We start from the raw sequence: 27497 nt of genomic DNA on the forward strand, positions 1-27497 counted from the left end.
AATAAATCATTATTTTCATTATTTTGTCTTTGGTTATGCACACATATACTGATATATGGATGAAATGTCTATAATGCAACAATATATGGTCTCTTTAAAGTGTAACCATCCCCTTATATTCTATTATGACCGAAAATATGAAAGGCTGAGATATCAGTGAAACTTAATACCCACTGTCATTGAAAAGATTAAATTTTTGGTTGGGCTAAGTTCTTAAAATAAGAGAGATAAAAGAAAAAATGATAGGAGAAGTAGTGTTATAAGTATAGTATAGTTGAATTTCTAAAATTAGAAAGTTCATCACTTTCAGAGATTGATTAAAAAGAAATAGTTTATATCTTTTAGCGACAAGGACTAAGATAATATGAAAAGAGTTAGATATATATGACCTCTAATAACTACCTTAGATAATAATTAGTACTATATAATTAATAAAATTAGAACGAGTATTCGTGTATATATCTTTAATATATTTGTTGACATTATGATAAGTACAAAAATTATGAAAATATAAAATAATAAAATTTATGATAAAAATATATTGCAGATTTTGTGTTGAGAAATTTTCATGTTATGCGTAAATTTGTATTACAATATTCTATGCGAAAAGATGACATTAATATATTTTAATATTAAAATAATAATTATCAAAAATTTCATGTGGCATCTCCCCTGTCACATTAGATCTCGCAATCTAATGGGTACTAATATCCTAGTTGTTATTTAATTATATACTTATAGAGTACTTATGTACATATATATTTGCAAATAGTATGAGAAATATTTTTTAAATAACATTACTATGTATTCCACATATATATATTGGCATTATTGCTATTTAAATGCCACAAAGACTTACTCATTATAAATAAACAACTAGGAATATAAACATGCTAAATCGTGGGGAAGTGCTTGAAATAGGAACATGCAATTCTAAGAACGTGGGAATTAATGGATGATAATGCATCCTAATTAATTATTTTTTAACTAATTTGGAGATCGATCATAACTGTTTTGATGATATTTAAGGGAGGTCAATAACCCTATAAACGCACCTCAAGAAGTTGGGCTTTATAATGTTGTGGCTTGGCCCATCCTTGTCATTGGACTTTGGCGATAAGTTGAAGGCGAAGGAGTATTTTCAAAATCATGGGCCCCACTTTCGCCAATAGCCCGATTAAGAATTGCAACAACATTATTCGTTGAATTATTAGATAATTGTTTCCTTATGGAATTTGGTGGGGGGAGATGTGGATGTAGAAGTGGGAGAACGAATGTGGAAGGGAGAGACTTTACCATCTTAGCTCGAGACGACAAAAGTTGAGACGACGACTTATTTTTATTCGTAATTTATTGGGATGGAAATCACGATTTACCCCTGATGAATTTGGACGACGTGGTCTATTAAATATGGTAAAGTGCACGATGGCGATATCTTCTGATATGTATGCTACCGATCATGCATCTTCAACGTTATGCATGCATGCATTATAATACCTAACATGATAATTGAAGATGAATGAAACAACGTTACTTATTGGCAGGACGAGCAAAGGGTAGTTCTAGATCGACCATCATAAACAATCCTCTAAGTTAAGGCACACCTCCGTAATTTTGAGAGGTTTCAAATCGGCGTGCTTCTATGCCCGAAAAATAAGTACATGGTCGCTCCAAGCCAACCTCATCGAAGATATTTGGAACCGCACCAACAAAGTTCATCAGTGAAATATACCTTTAATTTTTAACTTGTAGGACTTAGTAATTTTAATGAAGTAATTTCATAATTTATTTCTTATGTATTTTAATTTTATAAATTATTTGGTAATAAAAAGTCAAAATTAATTGATAATTAAAAAATAAAAATTTAAAATTAAATGAGAGGAATATGATACCCCATTTGTCCAAGAAAAGTGAAATGTTTTTTTCCTTTTGGGATTGTCTCACTAAAAATAACACGTTTTATAAGATGAAAACACCATCATCTCTTCTTTTTCATCTCTTACTTTATTTTTCTCTTCATTAATTCATAAAATAACTACATAAAATCTCGTACAGATAAGCAAATGTTTCATATTTAATGAGATGAAGGGAGTATATAGGAATTGTAATATGAGATTGAAATAAATGGATATAATTCTATGAGTTATGATGGTGAACAAAGGCATGATCAGGAGGTATCTATTGTGGATTTGGCCTAAGAGTATTAGCAATGGATAGGCCAATCTCAAGGGCCTAGCTTTTTTTCATATGTATACGTCAGCATTTTACCCACGAAGACCTATCTCACTTCTCATTTCATTTCCATATCATCTCTCTTTGTATATTTTATTTTTAATTATTGATATCAAATAACATGAGATATAAACGTAAATAAAATTAAATTCAAGACAAATAAATTATAAAAATACCATACTTAATTTTTTTTTTTAAAAACATCCTACATTTAAAAAAAATTAAGGAAAAATAAACTAAAAAACACATAAAAACATAGAAAAAAAGAAGAAAAATGACTCGAGCATCGTCGTCGTCAGAATCCAGAATTATATCGGAATTGTCGGAATTCATTTTGTAGAGAGAGGAAAAGAATGTAATGAAGGTATCCAGAGGTTTTAAATAATTATATAAAAAAATTACATGATAGGACCGATCACGGCCTATCACCACAATGGGGGCTGACGATCAGCCTTATATGAGATCGACCAGGACCGATTGATTGGGCAATTGGGGTGCAGGGGAAGGGCCGCTGATAGGCCCCTCTTCCACGATGAGAGGCCGATGGAGGACTGACCATGAGCTAGGGTGATTGGCTCCCATTGCTAATGCTCTAACAAGCAAAAGTTTAAAGATGCGATTTATAATTAAACCAAAAAAGTTGAAAATTAGACTTGATTAAGAAAATTCTAGAAAATTCAAAGTCAAATGTAATTTGGTCAAACATATAAACTAGCACTCCACCAAAAACCGAGATTCTTTACTTCCTTCCCAACAGACGCACCACCACCATGCCCCACCCCAACACAGAGGAATATTTTTCCTCCCCTTTTAATTTATTGAATCATAATTATTTGGCTCTCCTCGCATCATCTTCAAAATTCAAAAACTCAGTCTCAGACAAGGATAAAATTGTACAGGAGAGGAGTAAGTCAATTATCAAAGGGACATTTCACATTAGTAGTCTAGCACACAACTCTTCTCGTGCACAGCTAAAAGGTATCCCTCTTCATTTGTGAAAGTTGTGAAACTGAAGCCTTCAGTAAAACATAAAGTGAAGCCTATTTCTACACTACAAAAAACCTACCACTATAGTGAAACCAAGCACTTCAATCTTTCCTTGTTAAACCCACATCTCCAACTTTCTCAAAATCCAATCTTTTGACCTCCAGTAGAAACCAAGAATCAAAAAAAGAAGCATGATTTGATTCATCAAGATTGAGCTAATGGGGTTAACCAGAAACCCCTCAAGATTTATCCCTCTTCTTCTTCTCCTCATTTTAACCTCTCTTCAACTCATCCCTCCCTCCAAATCTGCACCTGATTTCAGCAGCATAGTGTACAAGGGGTGTGCAAAGCAGTCTTTTCCAGATCCAACAGGAGTGTATTCTCAAGCACTTTCCTCCTTGTACGGCACCCTTCTCACACAGTCCTCAAAGTCCAAGTTCTACAAGACTTCAACTGGCAGTGGGCAGTCTTCAATCTCCGGCCTTTTCCAATGCAGAGGTGATCTATCGAATCTTGATTGCTACACCTGTGTGAGCAGGCTGCCCATACTCATAGACAAGCTCTGTGGCAAGCCTATAGCCGCAAGAATGCAGCTTTCTGGCTGCTACATGCTCTATGAGGTTGCTGGCTTTGCCCAGATTTCTGGGATGGAAATGCTGTATAAGAGCTGTGGTGGGACTAATGCTGGTGGAGCTGGCTTTGAGCAGAAGAGGGATACTGCTTTAAATTCTCTTGAAAATGGGATGAGTGGTGGGTTTTTCACCACCAGTTATGAGGCTGTTTATGTGCTGGGGCAGTGTGAAGGTGATGTGGGGGCTAATGACTGTGTGGAGTGTGTGAAAAATGCAGCCCAGAGAGCTCAGGTGGAGTGTGGGAGCTCCATCTCTGCTCAAATCTATCTCCACAAGTGCTTCATTGGCTATAGCTATTATCCTAATGGGATCCCCAAGAAATCATCTCCTTCATCTTCAGGTAGTAGTAGTACTCCTATTTTTTGTTTGATTCTGGTATTTAATTAATTGTTTCTTGGATTTGATTAATGCAAGATTGGATTTTTAATTTGATTATTGCAGGGGGAGGGCCTAATACAGGGAAGACAGTGGCTATCATTGTGGGAGGGGCAGCAGGAGTGGGGTTTCTGGTCATTTGCTTGCTTTTTGCTAGAGGTTTATTGAAGAAAAAAGATGGTATGACTTCTTGAATCTTGTTTGTGTTGGTGATGATTATGTGCTTTTTGTCCCACTAATGTTAATGCATTCATATTTCACTTTGCAGATTACTAAGAACTCTGTATACACCACAATTGTTTGAGGGCAGAGCTGTTTTTGTCTTTGAAAATACACGAACTAGAAAACCACTGGTGGTGTTTTTCTTTCTTTTAAGGAATGTGAATTCCCAGGTTGTTAAGTTTGAAATAAAACTTAATTGTAGAGATTTGAGTAGTGGAAGTCGGTTTTTAGATTGTGTAGATTTGTTAATTTAATTTAGGGATATATATTCAAATATTTGATGTCAGGTAGGAAATGTTGGTGAAGAACTTGTGTTTGGTCCAATGGAGGGAATCAACTTGTTAGTGAGTAGTAGTACCAACAGATTTTGGCCTTTTATTACATTCTCCATGTGATTTTCTTTTGTCTTTTTTCTTCCATTATAATTTTATGGTTGTTTTTTTATTATGCTCTTGAAGAGAAAAACTTAAACTCCTCTGCTCTCTAACCGCATACAGGTAGTACGTCAAATGTTCAACTCATACTCATACAAGGGCCAAATTTGTAAATCTTTTTCCAACTTATAAATTCCAACGCAAACCAACATGATTTTGAATCAAAAGTTAACCAAGAAATCTACTTGAAAGTATTAGAATTGGGCCACACTCACTTCCGCACATGTGGGCCGAAATGAACATCAGACTTCCAACATGTGGGATAGGCAATACAAGATATAAGAGAACCATTATCGATGTGGTTCAGAAAGAACATCGGTCTTCCACTCGTGAGGTAGATAAGAGATAAAAAAATCCACCATCCACTTGGGCCTATTCTGATACCTAATAAAAATAGATCACTCACCTCCTTACAAAATTTTATATAAATGAGATAGGATCATTACCAAATCGATGTAAGTCATTTTAGAAATTTAAAAGTAAGTGAGTTCGTACTTAAGTAACTAATGTCCTGTGATGAAGAATTAATTGGCCGGTTTCAGCCTACACAAATTCCTTCCAAAAACAAACTCCTTAATAGTTGGACTAAACAGTTTCATCTCTCAACCAACAAGGTGCTGGGACATTTTTTAATAGTTGGGCCTGGACCAATGAGCATGGTTAACGTTATTTATAGTTTTATTTTGATTATATTTTTTAAAAATTAATTAAATTCGTATTTTAAATTTTTTTCCATATGAATTTATCTATGATATACAATAAATTATCAAAAAGAAAAAGAAAAACCGAAATTGTGCACATTGAATTAAATACTCTTTGCAGCTAATGTAACTTCCCAGAGTTGCAAAAATGCGTAACTGTAGGCCCACCTCCTATGCATAAATGTAAAATGTGCCCATCACTATCTAAGGCAAATGAATTAAAAATATAATACTACTCGATAATAGTAGGACACATATACAATTAAAAGCTTCAACTCCACTTTTAAATTCCAGAAATTGTCCCGTTGAATAAATACAATCCACATGATCATTTCCAAGGTTTCTGACCCTCAACAAGTAAGTAATCTAATCTCAAAAGCAAAACTCATGGTTTTTTTTTTTTTTTTTCCTTTTCATTTTGGGATTGAATGATTTGTATTGTTAATTTTGTAATGATTAGTGTATCCAAAGGTGAAGGTGCGGCAAGAGATTGAAGAAGCTGATCATTATGATTACGGGATAACTTCTCTTCGCTCCTTGAAGGCCTTTGAATGGCTCTCTTTCGATCACTATTCTTCTGGTATCACCATCTTCTTTTTATCTGCATCTCTTCTTGGCACTTGTTTTTGCTTTCAATGTCTGAAATTCTTCTTTTTATTGAGTGTAATAATTGGTCAGTATTTGAGAACATATAAAGAGGCGTTCATGAAATTCTTAGAAAATTGTGATCCCATGATCGTGATGAGTAGTAGTATAACTTAACATTTGATTTGCTTATAATTCAATACTTACTTTGGCAAATTATTCCCAACAATTATGTTGTATGATTAACTTTTACTCCTCCCTCCAACATTTAAAGAGCCATTTTGACTCCGCACGAATTTTAAGAAATTGTTTGACTTTGTAAAGAAAAGCTAAGATAGAAAGTGAGTAGAATGAGTATTAGTTTTATAATGGATTTTGAATATAAAAAATTAATTTAAAAAAAGTTAGTGAAATGTGAGGTTTGCATATAAAAAGTGGAATAAAGTAAATGATTCTATAAATCGGCCAAAATGGTAAAATGACTCTTTAAAGTTTGTGTAAATGTTTATATATGCAGCTTTCTGAGCATCACAACTTGATTAGAGATGATACTTTTTCATGTTGTGTAGATGATTCGCCGGTATCAGTTGTAAGGATTCCTGGTTCCGATTTCCCCAAATCACCAACTCCCGGCTTTAAGGCATCCAAGGGTTCGAATTTACCAACTTTCTTTTCCATGGACTGAATGTAATCTAACACATATTCCTTCCTCTCAACCAGAAACTAACAAGGCACCCATCGGTGGGAGCAACAAAACCAAACGAGCTACTTCAGCTCCACGTCGTCTATGTTGTGCAGTCTTATCAAGTCCAGGTAACTATCATATCACTTGTTGTTGTAGCTGAGGATGTATGAAGAGTTAGTTTACATACATATATCTGAGCTTTGCTTGTAGGCCTCCAAAATGCATTTGAAGCTGATTAATTGTTCCGGTATTCGATAGTTCATGTTTGTGCTATTCTAGTTCTAGTAATAACTATGAAGTGATTCTCTGATGACAATTTCAATTGCTCCATCATACTCCTGTTTTGAGTGTTGTTAGTTTTCACTAATTCTTGATTTTGTCACTAATTTTCATGGCTTTGCATCAACTTTGAGTTCAGACAGAGTGATCAGTAGAAGCAAAACACAAACAAGGAGAGAACTACTCTCACCTTTAAAGAGCCATAATTCATGCCTGGACAGACACACCAGATGTAAGATCTCAACGAAATCTGGAGACGCAGAAGCCACACCTCCACACGCGCATAACAAGCACCTTACAGAATCCAAAAAGCATGCGCTCGTAAGAGGAAGACCAAGACCAGCAGACGAAAAACAACAAAAGAAAAAGGGGATGTGATGTTACTTATTCTGCAGAAATAGAGTGTTGTATACAAAGGCATGTTAGTAACTAATCCAATCCAAGTGCTACAAAAAAAAAAAAAAAAAACACAGCCACTTTTTAACTTGCTTCAAGTAATAACCAATACCTAAGTGTATGCTTTGATTTAGTGAAAATGCTTCAGTATTTAATACTATTTGAAATTTGACACATTTCTTCTATCACTTCCAATACCTAAGAGTGCAATTTTAGAAGTTAGAGAAATTTCTATATGTTGGACAAAATTTCCTCTACATACATACATGTAATATTTTAATGAAAATGCAAAAATGTAAGTGTGTGAGATATCATATGGTCTGTTCCATGCTTTCACAATTGCAGGCTCACTTCTCTCACATCCATCTAGTTTGAAATTAATGTTCACATAACAAGGTTTTGGAGCCAAAGAATAGGGGGAAAAATGCATTGCACATATAACATGGTTTTCCCTCATAAACCAATGGGGTAAAAATTGCATTGCACATAACAGGATTTATGATTTAAATTTAAAATTAAATTCAAGACATATTTACAAGTTGCTCGATAAATATTTATTTTTATGAAACAAATGAAATATGTTATTAAATTAGGAAATATTTTATTGACAATAGTATCATATACCATCAACATCGTGAGTAATTATTTTTATTGTACAAATGATTATATTTATAGATGTGCATAACAACAATTTAAATACACCATAATAATTTGATTTACCAAATGTCAACAAAAAATGATAAATATACCTTTCAAATAAATTAAAGTATTTATTATAATTACTATTTTTTTCACATGCTAATTTTAATAAAAGACTACCAAATACTATAATCAAGGAACAAAAATAAAGGTCAATTAAAAAATACCTCAAATAATTAATACAAGAAATCTGATTTACAGATATGCTCTTAAATTCTCTAATGTTAAATGAGGTCTCACTTACAAAAAAAAAGTTGCCTGAACATAACCATGACTCGGCTCATAATGGCTCGATTTGTATAGAAATTCCGGAATAAATAATATAATTGGAAAATACCTCAAATAATTGATATAAGAAACCTGATTTATAGATACGGTATTAAATTCTGTAATGTGAAATAAACATATCACTTAATAGATGTGAAACATATTATTATCAAAAACAAAATAAGTTTTTTTTAAAAAAAGATGAGAAACATAAATTTAGCACATTTAATTATTTATAAAAAATTAAAACTTCTTTGAGAAACCAATTTCCTGCACAGAATGTCATTTCCGTAATACTCCAAAACTCTCATTTTATATTATCACATCTATACATCTATACAATATATAAAAGGAGAGTTTGGGAGTGTTTAGGGAAATAAGAGGAATTTTAGGAGTATATAGGAAAATGACTATTTAAAATAGATATTAAATGAATTAAAAATATATAAAACGTGTGATTAAGTATTAGTTGGTTATTTAATTTCCATAGTTAGTGGTAATGTCACACTTAATACGTTTTTTTTAATAATAAGAGGAGTTGCATTCCAATTATGCTATTTTAATTCTTTCCATGGCCTTTCTTATAACTTCCACCATCCTAATTTTGTAATTTATGTCGTGTTAATTCCATGACTCCTTATGTTCTCATTTTGTGACTGTAAATGACATAGAATTGTAGATGAAATTACACAACTACAAAAGTATTTTCCCTTTTCTCAAACTCTCTACATTTTTAGTGTGTATTTTTAGGAGTAGGATTTCTGTATAATGTCTTTATACTATTTTGAAAACAAAACCTAATTGGTTTTCTAACTCTTAAATATGTTTCATGCTTTATAATGATGCAGGAGTTCAAGATTGGAGGGTTACAATTTATACTCTTCGGCCGTTCTCCCAAATACAGTTTTGAGTACTAGAGATGCTAGAGAAAGAACAAATAATTTCATACTTTGTAGTAGACGGGGTGACCCTCTTTGCTGCGGCCGTGCATGAACACGACCTTTTCAAATTCTTCTTCGTGTTGTCTATGTTGTTCTCTTTGCAGGTCTTTATGGTGGAAGTGATTTATGTTTTGAAGTGTCGAGCTTAATTATGTGATTTTTTTTCTTCCTTTTCTTCATGTAATATTGTGAAGTGTCGAATGTATAATTTTTTCATGTAGTGCTCTATATGAATAGTAGGTTAGTGGCAGCTCTTATTCATTTCTCTTTTCTGGACGTGGTATGAGTAGTAGCAGCTACACGGGAAGTAGGCGATGCGGGAATACTATTAGGGTATGCAACGGTTTTTTTTTTTCCGGCTAAATGCATGCATATCGGTTGTATATTCCATGCTATTTTGCTGTATTTTTATTGATGATTTTGATCGATTTGACTATCTTCTAATATATATTTATACATTATTTTTATTGACATGTGTTCGTGATTGATCTTTTGTAGTATAGATCTAAAAGTGATTTAAATGATATGTGATTTGTGTGCAATTTTTAGTTTATAAAATTATTTGGTTACATGAGTTTAGAACTGGAAATAATAATATTGTTTCTCATTCGGTATATGTGTTATTTTTTTTTCTTTGTTTAATTTTATATTTTTTAATAATTATTTTTTATTTTATATATTTATGCTATAATAATATTTTTATAAATTTATAAAATCATTTTACATTATAAAATAAGTTTAAATAAAAGAGAATGGGTTGTGCATCGCACGTGGGTGATACTAGTTTATATTAATATTTGTCAATTTCAAAATTGGTAAAAAGAATTTGTCATTTTTTTGATGCTAAATAACAATCCCAAAAAAACATCTCATACTCGTGGACAAATCTAAGAACCAGTGGTTTTTCTTTTTCTCTCGTTTATACTGGCGCTTTATATACAAACACTTGGTGTGCATATATAAACCAAAACCCATAAATCGCAGGCGCAGACACACATTTCTCAGTAACTTCAACCAACTCTACTGCGTCGTGTGTTCATGGTTGTATTTCACCAACGGGGCTAATCCGAATTGCCCAACTGGACGCGCCTTTGGATTGATTACTCATCTTATACAGATCTTGTTGATTGGAGTTTCTAGATCTGAGGTTTCTCGATTGAATCTGGGTTTTATCTATCTCGCGATGGCCACGGCTTATCCTCTGCCCGTCACCGCAGCCCAGGTCCCATTCCCCTCTCTTCTATAGCAGCATTTCAAAGGTTTACAATTAGAGCAGCGTACAACTGGATAAGCATGCTTCTCAATTTTATTGCCCCTTCTTCTGAATAAATGCTTTTGGAAATTGGAATTTGGACTCGTCTACACCTTTGGCTTTCTGCTTGTTTCAGTATCATGCAGTAGAATGGTTTAGCGTCTGATTTGCTCAATACAGAAAAAAATGAATCTTTCGTATTCAAGGATTGGAGACATAGACTGATGCGATTACTTGTTGTTTCATCTACTTCTCAATTGTGTGCAATTGCAATGTGGATATGTGTCATTGATGGATATTGTTGGATTCTTGTCCATTTTTTTTAGGTGGGTACATACTTTGTTGGACAATACTATCAGATGTTACAGAATCAGCCAGATTTTGTGCATCAGTTTTATAGTGATTCCAGCACCATGCTTCGAATTGAAGGAAACACACGAGAAACTGCTAGTGCTATGCTGGTAAATTTTTGAATCTTGTAGCATGTGCATATTACAAATTGGAGTAGTTAATTTATTCTGTGCACTAATTTGATAGCTCAAAATATGATGTGTATACTTCTGATTGCATGTGATTCTGCTCTATCAATGTTAGCAATTAGCATTCAGTTTTGGTTGTAATCTATCATTAGCATAACTCTTTCCAAAAAAAAAAAAAAACAATGTTCAAAATGCACTAGACATGAGCTGGTATCTCTGCAGACTTGGCATGATTATTGACATTCAATGATAAAATAAAGATGCCACATTGCCACCACATTCTACAAGACATATAGTGTTTTTGATATGTTATGCATTCTAAATATCACAGTATTTCTTATGTCTCATAGTAAGTTATGTGCTCTATCTTTAAATTGGCAATTGGGCATAGAGATTGGTAATTCTACTTCCCTTTCTCCAAGTGTTTGTAGTTACTGGATGAACATCTCCGCTAAGCATGTTATTATAATGCTTGAACCCAACTGGTCACATGACACAACACTTTTTTAGAAATGGCTGGTGTGATAATGCTGTTGCAGCTTTATTTATCGTTAGAAACTGACTTCATGTTAAGCCCTCATTCTCTTAAATCTTTGCAGCAAATTCATCAACTTGTCATGTCTTTGAATTATACGGGGATAGAAATCAAGACTGCACATTCTTTAGAATCATGGAATGGTGGTGTTCTAGTGATGGTTTTGGGTTCTGTTCATTTAAAGGGTTACAATTCGAGGAAGAAGTTTGTGGAAACCTTTTTCCTAGCACCTCAAGAGAAAGGATATTTTGTTTTGAATGATATTTTCCACTACGTTGATGAAGAACTAGCTCTGCAGCATCCGCTTGCCTATTTACCTCAAGGCAATCTTGATCAGAAGATCTATTCTCCAACTATAGTTACAGACCAAGGTTCATTTTTCGAAGTCTGCCATTTTTAAGGGTTAATCACATTGTGTGTTTCCAACGTTTAGAGTTCTTTTCTTGACACTGTTCCCAACTAAGGTTTTCTCATAAAAAATCCTTAAATTTGAGAAAAAATTGATTTATTTTCCCCTTGACATAATCCGATGACAGAGTGATGAGTAAGCTTGCCAATTCTAAGGTAGATTGTAGTTTAGTTGAGGTGTTTTTTTTTCCTGCCTCATGTTTCATTGAACAAAAAAGCTATAAATCCCACCTAATCACACCCTAATTTGCAGAGCTTCTCCCCTTTCTCACTCTCTTTGGCTCCAAGCAAATTAGAGTATAAGCGAACAAGATAGAGGAGAGGGAGAGAAGTGAGTTTTTCTTCTAATTAGAGTGCTTAGTTGGATTTCTTTTCCATGAAACAATATCGTTTGTGGGTTAGGAGGAAAAATTTCCACCTCAATTAAACTATAATCCACCTAAGAAAATGGCTAGGTGACTCATCATTTCATTGCTGTTTTATGTTGAGGGTTTTTATAGTGAAAAACATTAGTTGGGTACATTTTCTTGAAAATGTTGAAAGTTTGGGACACAAAACATGATTAAACATTTTATGTAATCATTTCGTGTTTCTGGTACACATAAACTAAAAAGTAACATCAAGTAATTCACCTGGTGTTAAATATTTGTATGCTCATGCAGTATCAAATTATGTGATGGGTGGAGATATCCAGTCTAGGGAGTTCACATCGCCTGCAAAGATTGAAGAGAACGGCCCTATGAACAACTATACCTATCAAGAGGAACATATACAGCAAGTTCCTGAAACAGAAAAGATCATTGAGGAGAACTTTGCAGTTCACTCTAATGGTTCAATTCAGGGAACAATGAACTCTGTACCTGGCCATTTCTCGCCACCTGTTGATGAGCCTGTCATGGAGCCGCAAAAGCATACATATGCTTCTATAGTATGTTATCACCTCAATGTCTCATAATTCTTGCATATTTTTATTTGCTCAAATAAGTGTGAACTCATTATCATTATATCTCTATTATTTTTATCTGTAGTTACAGGTTAAGGGGCAGGCTGCTCCTGCAGTGACTTCTCAACCTTCATTTAATAAGCCTACTACTCCAGATTGGCAACATGGGCCTGAACTCCCTAGCCAGCCATCAGCTGTATCATCATACCAAATCGAAAAGTCTGGAACTGAAACCTTTGATGAAACAATAGCCATGGAAGACGAAGGTGATTATAAAATTCAAATTCATGTTTTCCTTTTATGGGAGTTTAAGCCTATGATGGTGGTGCTAGCTAGTATTAATGTCAACTGGTTCTGTATTGCTATTTCTTCTGCAGTTGAAGTGAAGTCAGTGTACGTAAGAAATGTGCCTACCACAATGTCTGCTTCTGAAATTGGTGAGGAATTTAAGAAGTTTGGAAAGCTGAGACCAGATGGTGTAGCCATTAGAACCCGAAAGGTTTATTTCGAAGCCTTGCCTTTTCCCCTTTCTACATTTGTAAGTCGATACCTAAATTCTATTGCATTTTTGCAGGATATAGATGTATGCTATGCCTTTGTTGAATTCGAAGATATATCTGGGGTGCAGAATGCAATTAAGGTTTGAATATTTGCTGTTATTTATCTTCTTTTCCAGCAGTGTGCTCTTTTGAGTGCTTAAATTTTCAATTGATGCAAAGATTTTAATTGCTTTAACCTTCACAGTACTAGTAAACTGAAGTATAACCATTGGATTGATATGGACTAGATGATTCTTAGACATCTTAAGTGGTAGCAAAGACAATATTAATTGTTGGTTTGGGTGCTCTGTTTTCTCAAATTGTAGTCATGTATATGCTCTTGTATATAGTAATTGGTAAATAAGTTATAATCACCTTTAATTTGGTCTTTCTACTTCTAATACTAGCAATTTGTCTTTCCAGGCATCCGTGGTTAATATTGGTGGGTACGAACTGTACATTGAAGGACGGAGACCTAACAGAAACAACTCCATCAGAGGCGGAAGTATGTATTAATTCCTTTTTTAATTGTCATATTCTGCGCATTGCACATTATCTTTCATAGCTCCCGTCTTTGTTGTTTTCATGGTTATCCATATCAACTTATCCTTCGAAACAAGCCAAGTTCATAGGATCCAGCTATAATGACCGATGTGCTCTCGAAACGTTTGGCTCATTGGTATTGTTTTAAATAGGAGTAAGGGGTAGAGGCAGGATTAGCTACCAGATAGAAGGAACGAGAGGGCGGTTTGGAGGACGTGGTTTCAGCAGCAAGGAAAGCAATCAAGACGGGTTTGAGCGTCCTTACAGCAGACCGAGGAGGAACGGTTTCTATAAGCAAGAAAGACCCCATGCCACAAGCCAGCACGGTTCATCGAACGGGCAGCACTATTCAGAATGAGTTGCCATTTTGCAGCTGAGGGATTTCTGTCTTTGGACAAGTAATTTTTGAGTATTACATTTACTGTCATAGTTTTTCCTTTTTCTTTATAATTTACATAATTTAAGAAAGCAAATTAATTAGATATGCTGGAAAAGGATCGTCATCATATATGCTCAGTCGAGGCTATCCATTTGTCATTATTTATTAATATTAATTTTTTTCCGGGTTACTAATGAAATGACTATTTAAGAATAGTTATGTTTTATTTTGTTTATGTCGGTAGGTTTCACCTTTCTACTAATGACAACTCTAGGCATTTCATGAACACCTTAAATAGCAATTGTATAATCAATGGATACTAGTCCAATAAGATTGGTGGCTATCATCTTTTTATTTGAGTTAGATCTGATCGACGGTCAAATAATTGCTTTGAATGCATTAACTCTAATGGTGGCGTATACATAAATACATATAGGACTCTAATGGTGGCGTATACATATTTACATATAGGGATTGTGCTTAAAAAGAACTAATTTTAGAGTTACAGTATACTTCCAACCTCGTGCTGCCATGTGGCACATAACATGCAATATTGTAAACATTACAATGTATTATACATTTGTAGAAGCAGTGTATGGATCTATGTTGTTGAGTTTTGCATTGTAAATATAGATTGTTTAATTTACATTATATATATAGACGAATTGCATTTATATATTGTTTATTTTGCACTGCGGACAATTTATGTTTATAATGCAAAACTCAACAATATAAAGCTATGCAATCTGCGGAAATCCATCTACAACTTCCACAAATATAAATTGCATGTTGTGTTTACAGTGTTGCATGTTACGTGCCACATGACAATACGAGGTTGGAAGTACATTATGACTCTAATTAAGGATAATTAAGGATGCGCTCTAGTATTCCTCATTACATATGTATACAAGCCTAATCTATATATGTGGTGGTTGAAATAGTAGCCTAATTAATACCCAGGCTTTCCTGATAAATCCGAAAATCTGATCATATATTTAATCTACATGAAATGATATGCTATATACCTAATGTGAGGGGAGTGTTATATTGCTAACTCACAACTTAATTGCTAACTACAACTAAATAATATTCATTAGATATTCAAATTAAGGGCTTAGATCATTAATCTCTAAATGTCAATACAATCAATGAAAAACATCAATAAGGCCATAAGATTAATTTCAAAAAATATCAATAGGAGTATTAATGTCAATTAACTACATGTTTAGTTATAACTAACTTTTAAAAGAAATCCCAAAACTTTGAATTCATATAACATATATCAAATTAAAGATAATTTCATAAGGATTCCAACGATATCCTACATGCATATGTTCCGATGTCAAAATTTGAAAAAAATTTCAAAATTTTTTAATTTTTTCGTACAGCAGAGAAATGTCAACATACTATATAAAATATGTCTATATAATACATGTAAAATGTCAATATAAGCAATGAGTTAACATTCTTAAAGCATTGTGTTGACATTCTCAAAGCATTGTGTTGATAATTTCGAAACACTATATTGACATTTTCATCCAAAATCCTAATTTAGAGTATTTTTTTTATCTTTGTTTTTTATTTTATTAATAAAAATGAAAATTACACGTGGCAAATTGTAGACCACACGTTTTCTAAAATCCTATGGCCTTAAATTAGTTGTAGTTAGCAATTAAATGATGAGTTAACAATTGATCACTCCCCCTAATGTGATATATTATATATGAGTATTATTCTTGTTTGATGCACGTTCAACATTGTTAGTTTTATTTTTTATATTTAATTTTGATTTTTTAAATTTTACAAAATAAAAAAAATCAAAGCTCGATTAGTTATTTGAATAAAATGAATAACCATTTTACTTAACAAAAAATTAATACTAATATTCATAAAATTATAGTATTAATTTTTGTTACTAATTAAAAATATAAATTAAAAATGTCTATGCCCTAGCATACAAGTTGCGTATACATAAATATTATAGCATAACTAGTACTAGCAATTCATTAAATCTTATCTGTGACTTACCTGGCCATGGCCGCCTATAAAAGGAAGGTTATCATAGAATGAAAAATCAAGAAACATAGCAGTCGAGCAAAGCAAGTAAGAATCAATGGCATCAAAGAATGAAGTAGTTTCATCCCAAGAGCTTCTTGAAGCTCAAGCTCATCTATGGAACCACATTTTCAGCTACATAAACTCCATGGCCTTAAAATGCGCTCTTCAACTAGGCATACCCGACATCATCCACAAACACGGCCACCCCATCACACTTCCTCAACTCGCCGACGCCCTCCTCATCAACAAACTCAAATCTCACGGCCTCTATCGCCTCATGCGGATCCTAGTCGACTCCCACTTCTTCCACTACGAGGGAGAGGCTTATTCTCTCACCACGGCTTCACGTCTTCTACTAAGAGATAATCCACATAGCCTTGCTCCTTTTGCACTCGTCTTCACCGACCCCATCATGATGGACCCCTTCCATCACGTGAGTGAGTGGTTTCGAGACGATTGCCCCTCTCCATTCGTCACCACAAATGGGATGAATTATTGGGAGTTTGTGGGAAGCGATGAGAAATGGAACCGGTTGTTCAATGAGGCCATGACTAGTGATGGACGGTTCGTGGGAAGCATGATTGTTAAAGAATGCAAACATGTGTTTGAGGGGTTGAAATCCGTTGTAGATGTTGCTGGTGGCTCGGGGGCGGTTGTGAAGACTATCGCGGAAGCTGTTCCGGGAATGGAGTGCATTGTGCTTGAGCTTCCACATGTTGTTGCTGCCATGGAAGGCTTGTCTGATCATGAGAATATCAGATTTGTGAGTGGTGACATGTTTGAGTTTATTCCTCCTGCTGATGCTTGTTTCCTCAAGGTATCAATCTTTAGTCTTATTATACAAACATACCTATGATTTAGGCTTCTATCTTTTTTCAATTGTTATTGTTAATTGACAGTGGATAATGCACGGGTGGAACGACGAAAAGTGTGTTAAGATACTGGAGAAATGCAAAGAAGCAGTGATTGGCAGCGAAAACGTTAAAGGCGGAAAGGTGATTATTGTGGATATGGTTGTGGATGTGGAGAAGGAAGAAGAGAAGGGAACTGGAACTCAGCTGTTTATGGATATGGTGATGATGGCTCAATTTACTGGGAAAGAAAGAAGTGAGAAAGAGTGGGCTAATGTGTTTGAAGCTGCTGGCTTCAAAGATTATAAGATAACTCCTGTTTTGGGAACAAGGTCTGTCATTGAGGTCTTTCCCTAATTGTGTTGGGCTAAGGAGAGTATATCCTATCCTATATGTTATAAGGCCATCTACACTTGATAGTTGATACTAGCTAGTTTCACATTAATGTATTTTATCGTAAGGCATATTAAATAAAGTTATTGACTAAGATATTTCTTCTTTGGAAACCCTAATCTACCTAATACTACCAATTTAAAAAAATATACCTAATCACAGATTAAATTGATAGTATATATGTCATGAAGCTTAATTCAATAAATTCTATCTATATCATGAAGCTTAAACAAAATTTAGATCGGAGAAATTTACAAATCAAACAAACAATAAAATCGAGCCTCATTAAAACCTCTCGAAGCAGTTCAATATAATAAAGGTCACGACTTGAAAATTATGAAGCACACAAAACATCGAGCCTCATTAAAACCTCTCGAAGCAGCTTAACGTAAAGTTCATCGAGTAGGAAAAAGAGTACTCGTCCACATAATAAACACCCAAAAAAAATCAAATAACATTACATTTGATCAACTATATATAGTCACATGATAGTGCACATGCTGGAGAGGCTGGCTATGGTGAGGGCCATTTCCACTATTTTGAATGTTGTAGTCACCATTGTCTGGGGAAAAAAAACAAGAAATTAAACATTCATACTGAAAATGAAAGATACTGTGCTGAAAATGAAACAAAACAAACAGCAACATATCGCTAACCATTGGAGATATTGTGCCACTTGAAGAAGTCTGCATGTTCGGACCATAACTCGAAGGAATAGGAATAGGATCATTCGCGAAATATGTCTGGGGAGTTGAAGGTGAAGCTGTATGATACGCAGTTGCTGTTTCTCGGGGTTGTCTCAATTTCATTCCCAACTGCACCACAACATTATTAAGCTAACCGTAATATCCTGAAACAAGATTGCAAATCAACTTTTGTGCTAGTTTAAGTATTACTAATACCGACCATGTTCTTCATAACATTAGTTTCCTGCTCAGAATCTGGTCTGGGAGTAAGGAATTCCTCTTGCTGTTTGGTGAGAGTCGATGAGAACTTTTTAATATCGACGCGATTGTTGGATCCCATGGATTTGAAGTAGTTATCCGCCATGCCCTCCACGTCCGGTGAGGCTGCTCCAGCTTGGCACTTGGCTTCCTCCCACATTTTTTCCAACTCCCTCTACATATACGCACAAATCTTCAATATACTATTAATTAGCCATAACAAAAATGTAGATATTGATAATATTAATGAATAATGATGACCTTGGATGGAGAGGTTGATGGATGAGCAGAGATTAAGTCGCTAAACTTAATAAGAAGAGCTTGGTCGTCGTGCAACATAGAGGAGGAAGACGAGGATGAGGACGAGGAGATCAAGGGGTGTCCGTGTCGGACCTTTCCCGTGGAATTACAATCATGGCAAAGGGAGAACCTGTGATCAGCAGTGTTGAAGAAGCACTCAAAGCATGAATGAGCAGTGCCATAAATAAGTATGGAACAGCTGCGACAACGGAGGATGGTGATGGCCCTTTTGACGCTGTGGTAGAAGAGCAGCAGAACATCGTCGAAGTCGAGGAATCCGTCTCCGTCCAAATCAAGTTGCTTGAAAATTTTCTCCTTGGAAAGACTAGATTCAACACCCTTTTTAAAGTCTAACACCCTTATTTTTCCATCTTTTTTCGACTTTAGTTTGTAATAAAACTCACTCGCTTCTGTTTTTTCACTTTGGTTTGCTCTCTCATACAAACCTCTCGCAATTCTTCTGTTCCCGTCTGCCATCTCGTAAAACTAGTCTATTTTTTGAAGACAGTGATACGAAAGGGGATTGGTATGGCATGCTTTTATAGTAACGTGTGACAAATTTATTGTTCAGTCATAGACTCATATGTTACGTTAAAGAGGTTTGGTATACCATGCATTTATTATTATATATATATATTTTTTGTTTTTGTGTAAAACCCGCGTTTATATTTTGTTATAATGTAAGTTGTTTGTTAACGTAATCATTCCAATAAAAATAAAGGAAAAGTCAACTGTGGAAGTTAAACTGCTCATTTAAAAAATTAAAAATAAATAAATGAAAGTTGAACTGCTCATTTTATTAAAACCAGTTCTAAGTCTTTCTTTACAATTTTTCCATTTTCTTGTTAATTTACAATCGATGAGACAATGTTGTACTAGTGTTCATATGTAACTGTAAGTACCATTCCGGTGAAATTACTTGTAATTAAGTCAAAACAAAAATAAATGTTTAGTAGTATGATACTACTAATTCAACAAATCAAGAGAACTTATAGATTAAAAATTAGATCAGCATCGAATTTTGCATTATATATATTTTGATTTAAAATGTTCAATTAATTGAAGTTTTCTAAAAATTTAAATCAGTAACACTTCACACATGATCGGAATGCATAAAATTAGCAGTCGTCGTGGTTTGCCACCAATGACTATTTAATACTAGTGTTCTGTTTGCAAAATAAAATAATAGGGATATTGGTATCTAATATAACGAAACTTTCAAAAAGTTGTATTTTTCCCACGAACTTTAAAATTGGCAAATAATATCACGAACTTTACCTTGGGTTTGTTTTTTCCCACGAATGAAAAAATTCATGTTATTTTAATAGATTGAAGAACAATTTTTGAGGGTGTGCTTCAAGAAAAACTATCTTCAAATATTGAAAAACTTGAAACTTTTGAAATTGTTGTCGAGAAATTATGAAAAAAAATCGGTATCATAGTATTATTTGTGGGAATTTTTTCATTCGTGGGAAAAACAAACACATGGTAAAGTTCGTGATATTATTTGCCAATTTTAAAGTTCGTGGGAAAAACTAACTTTTTGAAAGTTCCGTGATATTAGATGCCAATATCTCAAAATAATACTAAGATACAATCTAGGATTGAGTTGTGAGATTATTTTAGTCATATGGGGTTAGCTATGAATAATTGTCCCATGATTATCCATAGGATTGAGTTGTGGATTTAATCTCATGAATCAAACACACAACAAATTTAATTCCGAATACAATCTTGCAAACCGAACACCCCCAATAATACGCAAATTAATAACGTCATAGATATCATAAGAATGCTTCAAACAAAATACCAGGAAATTACACTGCAAAGCATTTTCGCGCGTTTTCTAGAAATTATACCTCAAATTCTCCGTTCACATCCCCAAATGTAAAAAAAATTAAAAGATCACTATCTATTGACTAAACAGATGACTAGTTCTGATACAGTATAACAAAATATTGTTGTAATTTATGTCTATACAATAAAAAATTAATCAAGCTAGCTCTTTCATAAGAACCAGGCATTTAGGCAATTCACAATAGGGGGTGATAAAAACCGCCGATCGATCACCGGTTTTATCGTCCCCTATTGCACGAAAACCGCCAATCAATGACGCACCCTCATGCCCGATGTGTACTCTATGCCGATGACTCATGCTATTTTAGCAATCAAAAGTGTCACCCGCAAGTGTACGTGATAAGTAGCACGTGACAAGTTAAAATTATCGATTCACGAAGACTAAAAGCCGGTTTGAGTACTATGATGCAATATCAAACACTATCTAGACTAATAAAGGTGGTTTTTGGTTTTCTTAACTAGAAACAAAGAACAAGTAAGCAAATTAAGACAAGTTAACCAAGCAAAGCAAATAAAACATGGTTTTCACACAAATTGGGAAAGGTGGGGATATGGATCCGTTAGTATGGATCATGGGTGTCTCCTAGGGATCATACTCATCTATTGGATCTCATGTGTGGTTAGGAAAGTCGGGATGATTGGTTAGACCTCCTCTCAGGTGCATCTAACACGTGGATCAATCTCTAGTGTAGGAGTCTCCTCCATAAAATTCGAGATTGACTCCCTAAAACAACGGACCCAAGCCCTCTCTCTAGCTCATGCATCTCGATCACATGTAATGCACGGACTTGTTGATTACCCAACCATTCTAATCATGCATCTCTCAATGTTAACAATTAGAACAATATATATCAAATTGGTAGCTAAGCAATTGGATAATAAGAGCTCAATAACCAACAAAACCAACACAAAGAGATAAATTGCATAAATCAAAGTTCAACCCATGGATTCAATACAAACTTTACCAAATTCCTAAAGATGATCTAGCTACCCATGATCAAAGTCAAAACAAAAGACAATACAAAGAAAACAAAGGAAAACATGGATAGAAATGGAAACTAGAACTCCCTATAGGTGGAATTGATGTTGGGCATCAGTAGGTATCGCCCGGCCGGGCGTTCTGGAAAAATCGCGCTGTAGCCTTGAAACTGGGCGTTTTGCCGGATGAAAAACCCCTGGCCGGGCGAACTTTCTGGAATCCTCGTCTAAACGCCCGACCGGGCGTTTTGTATATGGAAAACGCCCGGCCGGGCGAACTCTCTGGAATCAACCTGTTCGCTTCGTTTTGTCCGTTTTAGACCTATTTTTGCATCAAGACTGACATACTCATTAACTCTAAAAATGGCAAATAAGTGGGTGAAACCTAGACTTTATACCTCAAAATATTCAACAACATGTGTTAATCACCCACCTAAACACTCTAAACTATGAGTTTGTCAGCCGAACGTGATCGGCGGTCGATCGGAGTCTATTGCCGGCCCGACCGCTGATAAAACAGCCGGTCGCGCGGTTTTTTTTTTAAAACTTTATTCCTTAAATTCACACTATAATACCACTTCTCATCTCATTTCATTCACACCTACACTTCAATTTTACATATCTCTCTCTTTCTCTACTCGAAATGGATTCCGGTGATGACAATGAGACTGTGGGTGCCAGAACACACAACTTCAGCTCTCCGGAGCTATATTGGTCACGATGTTGATCCGTTCTTAATCTCGATTAATTATTCATCTTTCAAATATCATAGCTAATATAGGTGAGCTTACGAGGTAGCGAATTAAAAAAGCATTGTGAGCTTAGAGCATCTCCAATAGGGGCGGATGTCCCTCGTCCTTCCTAACGGACTTTCTAAAAACACCTCCTGCCACGTCATAAGGACCTCCAACAGCACTGCCACGTCATAAGGACTTCTCACTGTACAGTGGCGGACATCCCAAGGACTTCCCGCAATAAAATAAATTCACAAATTCACCAAATTAAACAATTTACGGAATTAAAATTTAGACACGAATACGGGAAAAATGCAACGATTTTATTTTTAAAAAAAGCATACATATGTGTTGAATTTATATAGTTTGCCGCTAGCCGAACGGGGGTCTCGCTGATATGTTTGCCGCTAGCCTAACGGGGGTCCCAACAGTATAATATGTTTTTGTTTTAGGCCTTCATTTTATATGATATTACATGCGTTTGAGTTTTTTTTAAAATCGTACATATAGAGTTTGCAACGAGCCGTATATTTACATATAGAGTTTGCAACGTACCGTATATTTAGAGTTTGCAACGAGCCGTATATTTAGAGTTTATAAAAAAATAAAAATAAAAAATCTCATCGGACGTCCGCCGCGGACGTCCGTCGGCATGCCACAATGGCGGACGTCCGCCCACTGTCGCGACGGACGTCCCGGGAATGCCGCGGATCTCCCGTGTCCGCTACGGACATCCGCATCCGTCCCGCCGCGCCTTATGGCGGACGTCCCCGACGGACGTCGGGCACGCCTGTCAGACGCACGCAGCTGGAGATGCTCTTACGAGGAAGCTAATCAAAAAAGCATTCTTCCCCCTCTCTATCTTCTAGGTCGAAATTAAGTGAAAATGAGGGTTGATAGTTGATGAGAAGAATTGTCACAGATCACTTAACTATTCCAGTAAAAGTTAATAAGGTATCAGTCATTATTTGCAAAAAAAAAATCATTGGACTTTATCGATCAGACTGTTAATCAATTTGAATGACGAATTTCCCCTAAAAATGAATGAGGAACGTGACTGCCTGGAAATGACCGAAAAGCCCTTGAAGTCGCTATCACTACCAGTATATATAGCGCGATTCATCCCCTTTCCCTCCACTCCCAATTTATGAAAAGTTCAGTTGCAGCAAAGATGGGTGATGAAGAAATCACTTTCTCCCAACACCAAGACAACATCTGCGATCACCTCTCCACCGGCAACAGACAGTCTCCTCTATCCCGCTCAATTCTTCAAGAACCCCTTCCCAAGAAGCCCATTCTCAAACACGACCACTTCGGCTACAAGAAACTCTCCCTTTCTCAGTATTTCACCCCCGCGCCGCTCCGCCGCACTATTTCAGAACCAATTTATTCTCCGGGCACCACCAATTCCACCGCGGCGCCTCCAAGATCGTCGGAAATCCCCAATTCTCCAGCTCCAGTCAATGCTGGCCAAGAAATGGCGCCGCCCGCTCTACACCGCACAATGTCCGCTCCGATTCCTGTCTTCGCCGCCACTCCGCCGCGCCCATCCGCCGGGAGGAAACCTTCTAGGTCTCCCACCCGCGGAGAGAATCCCAGTGCCAAGGCTTGTTTTTTTCTTTTTAAATACGTGTCGATTATTTTTTTCTCTTGTTCAATTGATTTGGGGGAAAAGCGATTAATTAGGTTTTTTTTCAATTAGGGCAGAGGTTGAAGAGGATGAAGGAGCGGTTGAAAGTGATGAGCGAGTGGTGGAACCAAGTTGCCAGTGAAGACGATGATGAGGAAAATCTTGAATCCGAAAATGATAACGATCCCAAGGTCTTGATTCTGTTCACAAATTCCTCCTATTTTTAATTGTTAATTCAATGTCCACAAATTCCTTCAATCATTTGCACATTGATTTCATAAATTCAAGTATCTGCCTTAGTGTTATTCCATTTTGCTCTGTGATGTTTATAAAACAACCCTCAATAATGATTATGTTAGTATTTCTGTTTGCATTGTGTTTGATCAAATAATGTTTCTTGTGTTGTCTGCTTCTTTTGAATTTGGGGGTTTGCCTTCTTATGATCAGTTGAACTGTTATGGCCTTAGCTTACTTGTTTACCATCTCTAGTTTGGAAAGGGATTTATTGATATTTCAGGATCTGTAATGGTAATAAGTTACTCTAGTAGTGGTTCAGATTTCTGTTAAACTGCTTTGGTCGTGTTATGATGAAACTCGAAATGTTTTCTTACCTTTTAGCTTATTATCTTTCACTTGGGTCAAAACCAGACGAATTTTTTCTAATTTATTTGGATTAGAAGTGTAGGAAAACTTCTTTAAGTGTTTTTTGATTTCTTCAGCTATGTTTTTTCTTTGATACTGCTTTGAGTTCAGTACATTCAGTCTTTGGTCCTTGTGAAATGGACCTTGGTTTTATCGATGCTTCTGAAGTCTGTTTACATGTTGCATAGGACTGATGTTGCCATTTTTTTCATATATCATGGTATTCTGATTGCTTTTATTGAATACTGGGTTTTTATACAGTTGAGCACTGTTAATGTACGCTTTAACTCAGAGCACGCTTCTACTGACACTGTTTATCATCATATCTAGTGTTGTTGTAGTTTTGTTATATCATACACTCAGTTGCAACTACAATAAGGGTTAGATTTGAACATTTTACATGGCGCATTGTGATTGATGTTGATTAGCTGTTATTAAAGGAATTGGTGATGTAACATTGCAGGAAGAGTGTGAAGGAGAGGCTGAAATTCCTTCACAAGAAGCTGTGTTTGTGGAGAAGAGTGGAGAATGCCTAGTCCTCCATTTCAAGTGCCCTTGTGGTGATGGCTACCAGATTCTGCTTTCTGGGGACAACTGCTACTACAAACTCACTAATTTCCGAAACAGCTGAGGATAAATCTTCTACCTCGAAGATTTCTAGTGACTGACTGACTGATCAAATATTAGACATGCTCGTTCGCTTGTGTAATCTACACCTCATACATACATCTTGTGATTAATATTCATGTACAAAGAATTTTGCTGGGGTATCAGTATATGTTCATTGATTTGTTTCTTTGCTAGACTTTGATGAATTAGCATTGAAACTCGAGTCCAGTGTTTGGTTTCACTTCACTATAGGAGAACTATTTGAGAAAACTGACTACCTGTCTTTGTTTTTACACCTTTTCCTCTGAATATTAATTACCTGTATAATCAAGAGTAACATCTACTGTTAAAACTTGCACATTCCTAATAATCTCCATCTTTCTTAACAATACTAATACTGATAAAATACATGATTACAAAACAAAACTACCATCCCTAATCGAAATACTCAATGAAGTCAACTATAATCTATGAAGTTGTTAATGCCAACAGTGGTCGTGCCGGAGTGGTTATCGGGCATGACTAGAAATCATGTGGGCTTTGCCCGCGCAGGTTCGAATCCTGCCGACCACGTTTTTTACATTTTTTATCATACATTTTCCAAAGAGGTTAGTTGGTGTAATATTTTTGAAGTACAATTATAAGAACTAGTATTTCGTTTCATGATTGGTGCTTATTGTCATCAACAAGCAAACAAACCATTATATTGGTTTTGGCCGTAATTCAAAAAGGACTATAGTTTATCTTCATATTTAAGGATGCATTCAACTAAACATTACAAAAAACCGATAAAATTCAGAAATACATATGTACACTCCACAACAATTTCAATGATGCCTTAAATCACTCGATATGATCGGTGAGTTATGCCTCATAGTAAATCTAAAAAAATCATTTACAATCAAGAGTTGTTGTTTTATGCCAAGAGCCAGAAATTTTTATGTGTTTTACTATTAAGAAGATATCCTCCTCCGTTAGCTTTTCTCTGCACTGCAACACATGTGCACTTACTATTCTCAACCGCATACTCTGCCGTGTCGGCCAATCCTTTCAATGACAAACCTCTTCTCGCCCTAAACAACAATACCAACATTCATTAAGAGGTGCATTATAATGCTAACTTTTCTTAAATTGCCAACTTGTCAATTCATCAATGCACTGTATTAAAAATGTCATCACAGTGTATTATAATTTTGATTGAAATCATAAACTCACCCTAAAATCGATTTGGAAAAAGCACTCCTCTTTTGGCCTATAATAAGAAGCTCAACATTGCTAGCGGCGCTGTGGGCAACAATGACCGCGCCCTTCTCCTTTCCTTCCGGCACCTCCGCCTTCTCCACCGATACCTTCACCATCGGCTTAGCAGCCGCGCACGCGCGCTTCATCCCATCGAGAAAATCCACCTCTCCTCCTCCTCCTCCTCCTCCTCCACGTCCACTGCGACCACCGACACTTCCCTCACCGGAAGAGGTGGGCCCCCCGAGACGGGGGGCAGCCGGGGATATTGGATTCTTGAACAAGCCGCCGAAGCCGGTCTTGGGGGGCGGGGCGGCGTGCTCGACGTGGAGGAGGATCAAGGTGTCGTTGTCCACGACCGCATGCGAGAGGGCGTATTGTAGCGCTCCGGCGGCCTCGCGGCTGCCGTCAGCCACCACCATTACTCGGCGTGCCGCCGCGGTATCGTCTCCCATTGTTCGTCTACCTTGATTTTCTCTCTCTCTTTTTTTTTATGGGAATTGATAGATTGGAAGGTTTGTGGTGTGCTAATTAAGAGGTCCTCATGCATGCTAACTTTTTTTTGTCTCTCCATTCTCTATATTTGCATTAAAACTTGTGGGAGTTTATGTTTCATATACCGTTAAAATCAGTTATCAAGGATAGCCATCCAAATTCTACGAATATATTATCCATTCCACTTGATATAAAATACTCCTACTATCTCTATATTCGAAAAACAATAAAATTTTAAAACGGCACAAGTTTTA

At 35.7% G+C, this 27497-nt stretch overlaps 7 protein-coding genes and 1 non-coding gene across 9 annotated transcripts; 6 read left to right on the forward strand and 2 right to left on the reverse strand.

Annotated features, from left to right (window-relative positions):
* The first annotated feature begins 3136 nt into the window (after nt 1–3136).
* LOC125219488 (plasmodesmata-located protein 3-like) lies at nt 3137–4851 on the forward strand. Of its 2 annotated transcripts, none has more exons than XM_048121477.1 (3): nt 3137–4194; nt 4293–4406; nt 4495–4851. In XM_048121477.1, exons 1-3 carry the CDS (start codon nt 3438–3440, stop codon nt 4500–4502), a joined length of 879 nt encoding a protein of 292 aa, XP_047977434.1. In that variant the 5' UTR covers nt 3137–3437; the 3' UTR covers nt 4503–4851. The 2 variants fall into 2 exon arrangements, with proteins under 2 accessions (XP_047977434.1, XP_047977442.1); XM_048121485.1 differs by having other exon boundaries at nt 3137–4191.
* Nucleotides 4852–5838: 987 nt separating this feature from the next.
* LOC125202292 lies at nt 5839–7704 on the forward strand. Its single transcript, XM_048100670.1, has 5 exons — nt 5839–5940; nt 6044–6163; nt 6738–6818; nt 6889–6981; nt 7272–7704. Coding segments are annotated over exons 1-5 (534 nt in total). The 5' UTR covers nt 5839–5939; the 3' UTR covers nt 7511–7704.
* A 2641-nt stretch (nt 7705–10345) lies between these two features.
* Nucleotides 10346–14723, forward strand: LOC125205266 (nuclear transport factor 2-like). Its single transcript, XM_048104100.1, has 9 exons — nt 10346–10657; nt 11014–11148; nt 11766–12072; nt 12772–13037; nt 13138–13318; nt 13430–13551; nt 13627–13692; nt 14015–14096; nt 14287–14723. Exons 1-9 carry the CDS (start codon nt 10619–10621, stop codon nt 14490–14492), a joined length of 1404 nt encoding a protein of 467 aa, XP_047960057.1. The 5' UTR covers nt 10346–10618; the 3' UTR covers nt 14493–14723.
* Nucleotides 14724–16608: 1885 nt separating this feature from the next.
* LOC125214878 (8-hydroxyquercetin 8-O-methyltransferase-like) lies at nt 16609–17911 on the forward strand. The gene is made up of 2 exons (XM_048116088.1): nt 16609–17388; nt 17471–17911. The coding sequence occupies exons 1-2, from the start codon at nt 16627–16629 to the stop codon at nt 17777–17779; spliced, it is 1071 nt and encodes a 356-aa protein (XP_047972045.1). The 5' UTR covers nt 16609–16626; the 3' UTR covers nt 17780–17911.
* A 169-nt stretch (nt 17912–18080) lies between these two features.
* Nucleotides 18081–19580, reverse strand: LOC125214888. The gene is made up of 4 exons (XM_048116101.1): nt 19021–19580; nt 18722–18934; nt 18472–18630; nt 18081–18377 (listed from the first exon to the last, which is right to left on the reverse strand). The coding sequence occupies exons 1-4, from the start codon at nt 19534–19536 to the stop codon at nt 18297–18299; spliced, it is 969 nt and encodes a 322-aa protein (XP_047972058.1). The 5' UTR covers nt 19537–19580; the 3' UTR covers nt 18081–18296.
* Nucleotides 19581–23799: 4219 nt separating this feature from the next.
* Nucleotides 23800–25706, forward strand: LOC125186339. The gene is made up of 3 exons (XM_048082692.1): nt 23800–24234; nt 24336–24449; nt 25364–25706. Exons 1-3 carry the CDS (start codon nt 23800–23802, stop codon nt 25529–25531), a joined length of 717 nt encoding a protein of 238 aa, XP_047938649.1. The 3' UTR covers nt 25532–25706.
* A 294-nt stretch (nt 25707–26000) lies between these two features.
* On the forward strand, nt 26001–26082 carry TRNAS-AGA. The gene has a single exon. It is a non-coding gene; the product is annotated as a tRNA-Ser (tRNA).
* A 180-nt stretch (nt 26083–26262) lies between these two features.
* LOC125212320 lies at nt 26263–27235 on the reverse strand. The gene is made up of 2 exons (XM_048112452.1): nt 26725–27235; nt 26263–26582 (listed from the first exon to the last, which is right to left on the reverse strand). The coding sequence occupies exons 1-2, from the start codon at nt 27201–27203 to the stop codon at nt 26426–26428; spliced, it is 636 nt and encodes a 211-aa protein (XP_047968409.1). The 5' UTR covers nt 27204–27235; the 3' UTR covers nt 26263–26425.
* Nucleotides 27236–27497: the final 262 nt, after the last annotated feature.

The sequence above is a fragment of the Salvia hispanica genome, chromosome 1 (genome assembly GCF_023119035.1).
Source record: "Salvia hispanica cultivar TCC Black 2014 chromosome 1, UniMelb_Shisp_WGS_1.0, whole genome shotgun sequence".
Taxonomy (NCBI): domain Eukaryota; kingdom Viridiplantae; phylum Streptophyta; class Magnoliopsida; order Lamiales; family Lamiaceae; genus Salvia; species Salvia hispanica.

Coding starts and splice junctions, on each gene's coding strand:
- LOC125219488 (XM_048121477.1), top strand. CDS start 3,438: ATGGGGTTAACCAGAAACCCCTCAAGATTTATCCCTCTTCTTCTTCTC. Junction 4,195..4,292: donor ATCTCCTTCATCTTCAGGTA/GTAGTAGTACTC, acceptor TGATTATTGCAG/GGGGAGGGCCTAATACAGGG.
- LOC125202292 (XM_048100670.1), top strand. Junction 6,164..6,737: donor TTTCGATCACTATTCTTCTG/GTATCACCATCT, acceptor CATGTTGTGTAG/ATGATTCGCCGGTATCAGTT. Junction 6,982..7,271: donor TGCAGTCTTATCAAGTCCAG/GTAACTATCATA, acceptor CTTTGAGTTCAG/ACAGAGTGATCAGTAGAAGC.
- LOC125205266 (XM_048104100.1), top strand. CDS start 10,619: ATGGCCACGGCTTATCCTCTGCCCGTCACCGCAGCCCAG. Junction 10,658..11,013: donor TGCCCGTCACCGCAGCCCAG/GTCCCATTCCCC, acceptor CATTTTTTTTAG/GTGGGTACATACTTTGTTGG. Junction 13,319..13,429: donor AATAGCCATGGAAGACGAAG/GTGATTATAAAA, acceptor TTTCTTCTGCAG/TTGAAGTGAAGTCAGTGTAC.
- LOC125214878 (XM_048116088.1), top strand. CDS start 16,627: ATGGCATCAAAGAATGAAGTAGTTTCATCCCAAGAGCTTCTTGAAGCT. Junction 17,389..17,470: donor CTGATGCTTGTTTCCTCAAG/GTATCAATCTTT, acceptor GTTAATTGACAG/TGGATAATGCACGGGTGGAA.
- LOC125214888 (XM_048116101.1), bottom strand. CDS start 19,536: ATGGCAGACGGGAACAGAAGAATTGCGAGAGGTTTGTATGAGAGAGCA. Junction 18,935..19,020: donor CATCAACCTCTCCATCCAAG/GTCATCATTATT, acceptor GCGTATATGTAG/AGGGAGTTGGAAAAAATGTG. Junction 18,378..18,471: donor GTGGCACAATATCTCCAATG/GTTAGCGATATG, acceptor TTTTTTCCCCAG/ACAATGGTGACTACAACATT.
- LOC125186339 (XM_048082692.1), top strand. CDS start 23,800: ATGGGTGATGAAGAAATCACTTTCTCCCAACACCAAGACAACATCTGC. Junction 24,235..24,335: donor GAGAGAATCCCAGTGCCAAG/GCTTGTTTTTTT, acceptor CAATTAGGGCAG/AGGTTGAAGAGGATGAAGGA. Junction 24,450..25,363: donor AAAATGATAACGATCCCAAG/GTCTTGATTCTG, acceptor GTAACATTGCAG/GAAGAGTGTGAAGGAGAGGC.
- LOC125212320 (XM_048112452.1), bottom strand. CDS start 27,203: ATGGGAGACGATACCGCGGCGGCACGCCGAGTAATGGTGGTGGCTGAC. Junction 26,583..26,724: donor TTTTCCAAATCGATTTTAGG/GTGAGTTTATGA, acceptor ATTGTTGTTTAG/GGCGAGAAGAGGTTTGTCAT.